Source organism: Macrobrachium nipponense, chromosome 31 (assembly GCF_015104395.2).
Source record: "Macrobrachium nipponense isolate FS-2020 chromosome 31, ASM1510439v2, whole genome shotgun sequence".
NCBI classification, from domain to species: Eukaryota; Metazoa; Arthropoda; class Malacostraca; order Decapoda; family Palaemonidae; genus Macrobrachium; species Macrobrachium nipponense.
The window spans coordinates 17,884,877-17,896,969 of NC_061093.1; the positions used below are offsets into that span (position 1 = coordinate 17,884,877).

The window sequence follows — 12,093 nt, forward strand, 5'->3', positions numbered from 1 at the left end:
TGAAAAAATGGATGATATATGTAGAAATCACAAAGGAACTGGACTATTCTCCTATCTGGTGACTTCAACTTTTCGTATGAATGGAAAGAACGAATAGGAGATTGTGGTTGTACTTATACATATAAAAAAGAGAGTAATAGTAGTGCAGAAGATAAGAGGCAATTTGAAAAAGCTATTAGATATGCTACTAGAATACACATTCAACAATAAATCACCTGCCAACAAGAAAGGAAAATACTTTAGACCTAGTATTTGTGAACGAGATGAATTATGTTAAAGAAATAATAGTTTATAATGCGAATATTTCAGACCATAATGTCATAGAATTAACAGTTCATTCCAAAAGCAAGTGAAAATGAGATAAGCAAGAAATGAAAAAGTGGGAAGGATATGGAAAATACAACTTCTACAGTAAAAATATAAAATGGTCAGAAATTAATGAAGAATTAAACAAAGATTGGGATAACATTTTCGTAAGTGATGACATAAGGGTAAATACGGAGATATTATATAAAATATTGGAGAAAATAGTGGAAAATATATAACCGAAGAAGAAAAGTAAACATCATTCATGCATACCAAGAGACAGAAGGATCTTGTTCCAGAAAATCAGAAAGTGGGAAAAAAAAAAAGGTTTGGTTGCAAAAGAAAAAAATGCATGGAAAGTTTATAGAACTAAAAAAAGTAAGATAGAAAATGCAGAACAAAAGATTATACAATCAAAAGAAAATCTTGAAAAACGGGACTTGGAAGAAAAAACCCTATTAAATATCAAGCAAAACCCCAAGCTATTATACTCATATGCGAAGAAGAAGATGAATAAAAGAAGAATAGAAATAGGCCCTCTGAGAATTGAAGGGAGATTAAACGAATGAAAAAAAGGAAATTTGCAACATACTGGCAGAACGATATAAGAGAGAATTCACCCTAGAATAGATAATGAAGATAATGATATAGAAGTAAGGGATGAAAAATAGTGAATATTTAGCTGACATAGATATTAATGAAGCTGATATTGTGCAGGCTATTAATGAAATTAAAAATGGATCTGCTGCAGGGCCTGATGGAATTCCTGCTATTTTGTTAAAGAAAGTAGTTCATTCTATCGCAAAGCCACTTGCAATATTATTAAGACAAAGTGTAGATACAGGCAAGATTTATGATGAGCACAAATTAGCATATATTACCCCTACTTTCAAAAGTGGATCAAGACTAGAGGCAAGTAATTATAGGCCTGTGAGTCTAACATCACATATTATGAAAGTGTATGAAAGGGTAATGAAGAAAAATATTATGAAACATTTAATAAAAAATAATTTGTTTAATAAAGGACAACATGGTTTCGTACCCGGAAAAAGTACACAAACCCAACTGTTAGTCCACCGTGAGAACATATTCAAAAATATGAAAGCGGAAATGAAACAGATGTGGTTTATTTAGACTTTGCAAAAGCTTTTGATAAAGTAGACCATAATATATTAGCGAAGAAAATTAGAAAACACAAATAGTCGTGGATAAAGTAGGAAGATGGTTAAAAGAATTTTTACACAACAGAAAACAGATAGTTATTGCAAACGACGAGAAATCGGATGAAGTCAAGGTAATATCCGGTGTGCCGCAAGGTACGGTGTTAGCTGCAATACTGTTTGTTATTATGATTGAAGACATAGACAATAATGTGAAGGATTCGGTAGTGAGTAGTTTCGCAGATGACACAAGAATAAGTAGAGAAATTACTTGTGATGAAGATAGGAAACGCTCTACAAAGAGACCTTAACAAAGTATATGATTGGGCAGAGGTAAATAGGATGGTATTTAACTCTGTAAATTTGATCAATAAATTATGGAGACAGAGAAAGAAAACTATATGCATATAAGGGACCTAATAATGAGACCATCACAAATAAGGAAGCAGTTAAAGACCTTGGTGTGATGATGAATAGGAACATGTTATGCAATGATCAAATAGCAACTCTGTTGGCAAAATGTAAAGCAAAAATGGGAATGTTGTTACGGCACTTCAAAACAAGAGAAAAGCTGAACACATGATTATGCTTTATAAAACATATGTTCAGTCCACTTGAATATTGCAATATGATATGGTACCCACACTATCAAAAGGATATTGCACAAATAGAGAGTGTACAAAGGTCCTTTACAGCTAGAATAGAAGAAGTTAAGGACCTAGACTACTGGGAAAGACTACAATTCATTAAAATTATATAGTCTAGAAGGAGAAGAGAACGCTACATGATAATTCAGGCATGGAAACAGATAGAAGGAATAGCAGAAAATATCATGGAACTAAAATATCAGAAAGAGGCAAGCAGAGGTAGATTAATAGTGCCCAAAACTATACCAGGAAAAATAAGGAAAGCACACAGGACATTAATCCATTACGCCACCAGCATCGATAATGCAGCGTCTATTCAATGCGTTGCCAGCTCATCTGAGGAATATATCAGGAGTGAGCGTAGATGTGTTTAAGAATAAGCTCGACAAATATCTAAACTGCATCCCAGACCATCCAAGATTGGAAGATGCAAAATATACCGGAAGATGTACTAGCAACTCTCTGGTAGACATTAGAGGTGCCTCACACTGAGGGACCGGGGGTGGGGCAACCAGAACAAGATGTAAGGTCTGTAAGGTATGGTCTCTCTCTCTCTCTCTCTCTCTCTCTCTTTAATATATATATATATATATATTATATATATATATATAATATATATATATATATATTATATATATGTATATATATCCTATATATATATATATATATATATATATATATTATATATATATAATATCATCTAATAAAGGAGCCCATAAAAAAACCAAAATATAGAGAAAAAGAAAAGTACTATATTTCAGAGACTGCTGTCTCCCTCTTCAGGTAGATGAAGAGGGAGACAGCAGTCTCTGAAATATAGTACTTTTCTCTCTATAATTGGTGTTTTTATGGGCTCCTTTTATTAGATGGAATTCTGTTGTTACAGAACATTTTTTACCAGTCATATATATATATATATATATATATATATATATATATATATATATATGCACACACACAGATACACAAACACACACACACACACACACACACACACACACACCATATATATATATATATATATATATATATATATATCTTATATATATATTTTATATATATATATATAAGAGTCATATCACATTACCGTGATTCATATACACACATCGAGCTATAAATGCCCTTTAATACATGAAAATATATTAATTCCGAGGTAAAGCGACTGAGATATTAAAGGACATTTGTAGCTCGATATATATATATATATATATATATATATATATATATATATATATATATATATATATATATATATATATATATATATATTATATATATATGCAATGCATGTGTAGGGATGCGTCAACCTTGTAGCAAGGAGAGAGAGAGAGAGAGAGAGAGAGAGAGAGAGAGAGAGAGAGAGAGTATTATAAGGAGTCACAAGGATTAGGATGTCTCGAAGACTTAATAGTCTATCAGAGAGAGAGAGAGAGAGAGAGAGAATTACAAGGAGTTACAAGGATTAGGATGTCTCAAAGACTTATTAGTCCATTAGAGAGAGAGAGAGAGAGAGAGAGAGAGAGAGAGAGAGAATTATAAGGAGTCACAAGGATTAGGATGTCTCGAAGACTTAATAGTCTTTCAGAGAGAGAGAGAGAGAGAATTACAAGGAGTTACAAGGATTAGGATGTCTCAAAGACTTATTAGTCCATTAGAGAGAGAGAGAGAGAGAGAGAGAGAGAGAGAATTACAAGGAGTCACAAGGATTAGGATGTCTCGAAGACTTAATAGTCTATCAGAGAGAGAGAGAGAGAGAGAATTACAAGGAGTTACAAGGATTAGGATGTCTCGAAGACTTATTAGTCCATCAGAGAGAGAGAGAGAGAGAGAGACAGAGAGAGAGAGAGAGAGAGAGAGAGAGAGAGAGAGAGAGAGAGAGAGCGAGCCCAACGCGTCTAGTTCTCCCTGGCAGCACGGACTACCCCTAAAACGTGAGCTATAAAATTCAGGCACACTAAACAAAACGTAATTGACTTGGATGATCTCTTGCATGCATTATCAGTTAGAAAATGTATGAGATTCAACTTGTTTGATTTTTTACCTTAATATTGAATATATTTTTTTTCTATCTTTATCGTTAATATTTACTATCGTTTTTTATTTTTGCCGTCAAGAATGTTTCTAGAGCAGCGCAGACAATTCCTCGGTCCTTTACTTTCTAAAAGAAAGGAAAGGAATATAGAGCTTAGTCCAAAGGCTAAGCACTGGGATCTATGAGGTCTTTCAGCGCTGAAAAAGGAAAATGGGAGTAGGTAGGTTGGAGAGGTGTAACAGGAGGCAAACCTCACAGCAGTTGAAGCACTTTGAAGTAATTGTTAGAAGAGGGAGGAGAGCAAGATGGAAGAGAGATAATGTGAATGGAAGAACAGTAAAGAAATGAAAGGGGTTGCAGCTTGGGAAACGAAGGGACGCTGCACAGAACCTTTCGTAATGCCTGCAGTGCACCCCGTGAGGTGAGCTAACGGTACTACCCCCCCACGGGAATTTCCTTTCTACAAGAAACTACGTCGAAATTCCTTCTTTAACTTTAAGTAATTCGAGTTCCGAAACTTTACATTCAATTCCGTGTTCCCCAAGAGCCCGAGAATCTCTCACAGTGTACGAGACGAAGCTTGTGCTTCTCCTAAAGGGGTCCTGTCGTCCTCACTGGTTCTGTCACGAGATTTGGAATAGGTGCCACTTACGCTTGAGGTCTAGAACCGACCCACCAGTTTCCCCCCTTAAAAAAAAAAAAATTAAATAAAGCAGCTAAAAGTGATTTAGTTTTCGTTTTTTCCTTTCGTTGCAGAAATCTTTACGGATTTTAGTACTAGTTCTTATTCCTCAATAGAATTAACTTTTCTCTCTCTGTACACACACACACACACACACACACACACACACACACATATATATATATATATATATATATATATATATATATATATATATATATATATATATATATATATATAAATTCAGTTACTTAATTGTTAACAAGAAACTGTATTGTGCATAAACCACAGATTGCCGATAAATTTACTTTTGGGTATTACTCTCCTTCTTGTCTTATAACATTGTGTCGTTAGTTTTACTTAGAGATTTTGAAATATTGTACTGCTTCACTGCCTACAGAGTTCATTTACTGTTTATTTCATTTTAAAGTACTAAGCAATGAAGAACATACACTGCAGTTTCAGAGGACAATGTAAAATTAATATCAATTGAAAATCTACTAATAAGCATTCTAACTTCATTTGTTTCGAGTAGATATCTTCCCAATAGCAGTAATAAAATACAACGTAATTCAATTTGCCATAACAGCAACAATACACATACGTAATGCTGAGGATGTTTATAAAGCACTCATTATCATTATGAGCACCACAAATGAGATGCATTATACCATCATATTCTGTTGTGTAGAATTAAAGGAAAATTAGGCTTACAACCAAAACTCGTAAGTGTTTTCGTGTTCAATAACAACAACAGTCTTAGCTGATAAGCCTGGATGCATATAAATATTACACCACGAAATAATAGTAAATATCAAAATAAAACTCTGTAATTTCATTTGGTGTACCACAACATTCTCTAATAAAAGGCTGGTTGTTGATCGTGCTGTATACTGATACCATTATGACGTAACAAATTGTAAAGAAAAGTACTGTAACACACCTGTTTTAGGATAAAATTTCAAAATGAATGCGTTTTATTATCATATTTCTACGTCAACAATCAAGAAAGCACTTTTATACGCAAAATCCTTGTGAATATGTGTCAGTGTTTATTCAGTCTTGGCAACTCCTTCCCCCACCCACTTCCCTCATCCGAAACATCTGTCGCACAGCCATATGACAGTGAAGATGGCAGGACTAAGAACTAGGCGAAAGCTCCCTCTGACGATAGGATGTCTTGTGTGTCTGTTCTTGATAATGAAAAGAGGCAACCAGACCAGGAATTACGAACTCTTCATCCCTCATCGAGACCCCAAGGTTGTATGGGACGTTGTGGCAGACTTCAGCAATATGCCAAAGTTGAATACAAGAATGTGAGTACACCCCTTCCCACAATTGTTCATTTACAATCTGCTGTGATTAAATCTCGTCGATTTTTAAACGTATTTAGAAATAAATTGTGCTGCGATGTGCTATTTGCGAGTTTCGTAATCTTCTCTCAAGAACTTTGCCTGACGAGAAAAGCAACAGGTTTTACGAGATAAAGTTTCGAATGTCAAAGCCAAGGTTGGTAACCGAATGCGTGCGTATCCTTCTTGGGCTAGACCTTGAGAACCATACACAGAAACTTGAGATATAATATGATGAAAATCCTTTCGAAGAAAGAAACCAAACAACAAAGAAATATTGCTACAGATCCTGTGGAGGATTTTCGTAATAATCGTGTCAGTTAGCATCTGAATAAAGGCCTGGGGCCTGTTGGTATTCCCGCGTGGGTATTTCGAAACGCCCCGGAACATGGTTATTGTATGCAAATCACATTTCGTTTTGTAATCCCGCGAAATGCCAGTCTTAACGCAGGCAGACCCGCCACCTAATAGACTTCCTGCGTAAATCCATCATTTATGACCCAGATGTGCCTGTTCGTGCGCGAATAAACGCGACGAAGGGAATGGATAGGATTCTCTGCTAAGTTCGCATACAAACAGATGTTTCTTTAGTACTAGTGCACTGGGTGGGACCATGTTAGGATCTTTGGCCACTAGTGCTGACAGCGGTCAGTTTACGGGAGATGCTGTACGATAAAATGTAACCTTCTAACTTTTTCTTTCTCTTTTCTACCTTGAACACACACACACACACACACACTTAGTTACGTACTAAGAAATGTGCAAACTTGAAATGACGGCGAACCCTCAATATTCATAACGTACTTTCTAGGTAGCGCTAATCGTCGCAGGAAATGATTTACTGTCATTAGATGACTAAAATATGCAACACCCGATCACACACTAGAAACACTTTTTCGGGTCACTAAAAATTAAGACTTACGACTTCTTGAGTAAGTAACCGCCGCTTGTGACTTTCAAGAGGTAAAAGAGGAAAGAAACTTGATTCGAGTTCTTGATAAATTAATCAAGAAACTCTCAGCGGGTAAATGAGAGAGAAGTAAAACTTGCAGATAGTAAACATAACAGACTACTTATCTGCAGTACTATTCCATTCAATAAGTAAATCAAGCTAAAATGTAATGAAGAATTTAAAAGATGAAATTTTCATCAACTAGCAATAGCCAGAACACGGCCATAAATCAACCAAGAAAAGCTAAAGATGAGAAACTAAATTAGACTAAGGTGTTTGTTCACGTGACTGAAAAAAAAGACTTACAATAGAAACTGGAACTGGGACATAAAATTTAAGCCATAGGCCAAGCGCCGGGACCTATGAGGTCATTCAGCTCTGAAACAATTGTTAGGCGAGGGTGGAAAGTCAGATGGGAGAAAGAGAATATGAAAAATGTAGCAAAAGGAACGAAAGGGGTTGCAGCTGTGGTTTGAAGGAACGCTGCAAAGAACATTTAAACATTAAGTAATGCGTACAGTGTACCGCGTGAGGTACCCTGACGTTGCTAACCCGTTACGGAGGCTTTCAACAGGAACCTAAGACAGACAAGAGAGGACTGTGGCGTTTTTTTTTTATCAGTAGTTTTTATTTTATTTAAAGTTAAAATTAGCCATAACCGTGCTTCTGGACACGATATAGGACAGGCCACCACCAGGCAGTGGTGAAAGTTTCATGGTCCTCGGCTCATACAACATCACACCAAGACCACGGTCCGAGACAGTCTAAATATTAGCTAAATTACTTGCTTGTGGATTGTTCCTTCATAAGGCATTTCTGGCTCACTGTCAAAATCTTTTTATATCTGTTGCTGTTCACGGCGCAACTTTTGCTCTTTTCTTAAGCTTGAGAGGTGTCCCTCAGAGCTCTGTTCTTTCACCTAGGGTCTTCTCCCGCTTTGTTAAAGGACTTCTGTAGCTGCTCTTCTTCAATTCTTGTATCTTAATCATTTACTTACACTTTTATCTGTTCATCTATCAACTCGCAAATTTACTTCTTTTTCTCTAATAACTGATCTTTTCTTTCTGTATTACCCTTTACCTTCCGTTTTTTTTTTTTTTTTTTATAAAAGCACCATATTCTTTGGAAGTTTTTTATTTTTCAAGTTCGGATGGACGTTTCGGGTTCACCTTTTGAATAATAGTAAAAATAATTATAATGAAATGAGAGACGATCTTTCTTGTTTACCCGCCTCGGATAGGGTCCGGGTAGGTAGGGGATCGGGTGGATAGAGTAGGTATGATGGGCAGCGCCGGGTTCCAGTGCAGCGTAGCACACACCAGCAAGCTCGTCATAATAATAATAACTAAACAAACAGATGGAATACGAGCTAAAGAGGAACAATGAAAGCAAAGACAGAGCAAGAATGGAGAAAGCCAAGGTTGGTGAACATTGGGGCAAACGGTCGCCACCTTTACATGAGGCTACTGAATACGTCACCTGAGTAAGAGACCAGGTACTCCAACAAATTACTCAGAGCATCACTGAATGGGGGGAGGGGGTAGGGTTGAGTACTTGAGTGTTCCCCCGCCCCCATCCCACACCCTTGAAACACATTGAAACTTTTCCACCTTTGTTTTCGTGTCAATAGATGGCGCTCATTTAATTTTTCCACGGGGCTGCTTGAGCCTTTGAGAGAGAGAGAGAGAGAGAGAGAGAGAGAGAGAGAGAGAGAGAGAGAACCTTTCATAATCTCGACAAATCTTGACACTCAGATTCAGAAGCTCGTAAGATTTTCCATTGTTTAATTTTTTGTAAAATCGGGAGATCCAGCGATCTTTCATTACGCAGAAAAAATGGAATGGTTTAGAGATATGAAAATGAAAAAGATGGCGAGGAAGGAACATAAGATTATGTATCATACACCGCTCAAAATACTTAATGAAGATCCCACTATTTGGATGAACGTTATTCAATACCTAGCAATTTCAAGGGTCCCTCTTACTATCAACCTTACTATACTCGGTTTTTTTTCCATCTGTCCACCCGCGTGTGGTGTTTGCGTATGGTAACACTGCGTCCCGGGCTTTAGATAGCTACATTCAGCTTACATTCAACAATAATAATATCCTATTTCGAATGTTAACGGTGTAATTCGCGTACAGTAAATTATTAAAACACGTTTCAGTTGGAAATGTGCACCCAGATATCCTTTTATTTACCTAAAACGTGCACATAGCGTAACTATCTAAAGCCCGGGACGCAGTGTTACCTTACGCAAAAACCACAGGCGGGTGGACAGATGGAAAAAAAAACAGAGTATAGTGTACCTGTTTTGTCTAAATTTAAACTAATTCTGTAATTCCATCATTATTTAAATTATATCAAGTACAAGGTTCTCTGCATTTCCTTATTATTCAAAAGATGAACCCTATTCAAATAGAACAAGGTCACAGGGGCCGATGACCTGAAATTCAAGCTTCCAAAAAAATATGGTGTCATTCTGAAGGAAGTACCAGTAGGTAATGGGAAATACAGAAAGAAGAGATCTGTTATTCGAAACGAAAAAATAAATGAACAAATTAATGAAAAAACTAATAACAGATGTAAATAACTGATAAAATATAAGGAGGATCGTTTTAGAGCAGTAATGTCCAGCATCTTTGCTTGAACATTTGAGGTTCCAATTGCGCAACATCCTCAGGGAGGCTGTTCCACGGCCCGACGGTGTGAGGAATAAAAATGTTGCCGTGGTTGCAGGTCCACAATAATACGGTATGTGAGTATATGGTCTTTAATGGATGTTGAAAGCTTTCGAACCTTGTACTAGGTTCATCTTCAGAAGATGAACCTAGTACAAGCTTCGAAAGCTTTTAATATCCATCTAATATCCATTAAAGACCACATGCTCACATACTATAGTATTATTGTGGACCTGCAACCATCGTCATCACTTTCGACACAGAAAACTGTGCTCACAATGTTGCCATGGTTAAGCATAGTCTTTTTTTTCTCGTAAGCTATCTGCATTACACGCACAAAGTATTACACGTTGTGCCTTACAGAGCAGGATCGTTATTCTTCGACTATTATTCTTGTAAGACCAGGACCAGTAATAAATCACGGTGAAACAGTCTTAGATAGGCCTCCATATCAGGCACAAGGGTCACTCGACCAATGCCTCCGCCACTTCTATAATGGACTTCCAGGTCCGGGAACTGATGTTTCGTTGCTCTGTTCCTTTTGGATGCTTTCTCTTTTACAGCAGAAAAGTCTGTGAATAGTTGGTGAATTTAAATAGTAGTAATCTTACTATTGTTATTAGTAGTATCATTTTCATGAAGTAGTTACAGTGGTAGTTTTTACAATAATACTATTAGCGATAATAACTATACTAGTAGCACAGATACCCATTGGTACTTTTCATTGTCGGAATAATAATAATAATAATAATAATAATAATAATAATATGAGGGATTAGTTAATAAAATGAAAAGATGATTAGAAGTGCCTTTGAGTGTTTGACTGGAGAATCTTGTCGGGCTAAACGCGGGAAGTTGAATAAGAACTGGAATAGAAAAAAAGGGAGAGAAAGAGTGTCTCGGGAGAAAGAAAAAGAAAGCTTTAGAAAGGACGTGTCTCCAGGGCAGGTGTGAATTCGAGGAGAAAGGTGACTGAGATTTGTAGTCTGATAACCTCTGGGATGCAAATAGAGAAGGTACCTGATTAAAATAGACGGGATATTATTGGAGTGTCTAATAGCGGTTAAAAAGGAAGGTTATGAGAGTATGGCGTATGTCACGGAAAATGAGAGTATAGATGTGGTTAATTCCAACTGGTATTCAGAATAACTGCTATGACTGTTATAGCTGATGGTTAACCGATAAGTGAATCTTTGAGAGGGCTAATCGCTGACATTCACGAAAGTAGTGGACAAGTTTTGTAACGAGAGAAGTGTCTAGGGAGGCAAAGGTTTGAAACTGCAAGGTTGGTTGTTGAGCCAACTGCTCTGTACTGAAGTGAAGAGTGGTTGTGGAATGTTAATGAGAGAAAAATGTGGAATCTGATTACCTGAATTGCGTATGTAATTATGAACGTAGTAAGGAGGGTTGACAAGGCGAGAAACAAAAGCAACACGAAAACGATAAGGTGAAAAGGACTGTTGTGAAGGTCTGGTAGTGTTGAGAGAATAGGCGACCACACGACTGGATGAAAGACCTTCCCAACAGTCTGCCAATCAGTCCCTTTGCCCATTCAAACCTTTTCACCTGCCCGTTTGCGTGTTACTATTTTTTCGCCTCCTTGCTACGTTCATATTACATCCACAGATCAGGGCATCAGACTCTATACTTTTCCCTCATTAACATTTCATAACCACGTTTCACTTCAATACAGAGCAGTTGGAACAACAGTAGTTCCTCGTTGGACTAGTGGTTTTACGTGCTCGCCTACTGTTTCGGTAGACCCTAGTTCGACTCCCCGCTCTGCCAACGTGGAATCAGAGGAATTTGTTTCTGGTGATGATTAATTTTGTTTCTCGATATAATGTGGTTCGGATCCCACAATACGCTGCAGGTCCCGTTGCTAGGTAACCAACTGGTTCCTAGCCACGTAAAAGTATCTAATCCTTCGGGCCAGCCCTAGGAGGGCTGTCAAGCAGCTCAGTGGTCTGGTTAAATTAAGATGTACCTAACTTTTTTTTTCTAAGTTGGTTCAACAATCTCCCCCCCCCCCCCCTTATAATTTGGAAGTTTTGGTAAGAGGCTACGTACTAGACTACTAGTGTTGGAATGACAATATACCATAGTTATAGACACGTGGCTTTAATATCATTGAAGAGTACAGCTATCACGTAAATGAAGTCCCTTTTGTTGATGAGACTACTATGTATGTTAAAGTACAGAAGCAGAAACACCCACTGACTTATTTCTGTCCAAATAATAACAATGACGCCCCGTAGGAGGGTATCGCCGTCAGTGCACC

The 12,093-nt window shown here is 37.1% G+C and overlaps 1 protein-coding gene across 1 annotated transcript in view; it reads left to right on the top strand.

Moving 5' to 3' along the window:
* Positions 1 to 5,906: 5,906 nt before the first annotated feature.
* Positions 5,907 to 12,093, top strand: part of LOC135206474 (uncharacterized) — a 37,489-nt gene continuing 31,302 nt past the window's right edge. Inside the window, exon 1 of the mRNA XM_064237850.1 lies at positions 5,907 to 6,143. Within this exon, the coding sequence (XP_064093920.1) occupies positions 5,947 to 6,143 (197 nt within the window). The 5' untranslated portion in view covers positions 5,907 to 5,946. The remainder of the gene's footprint in view (positions 6,144 to 12,093) is intronic.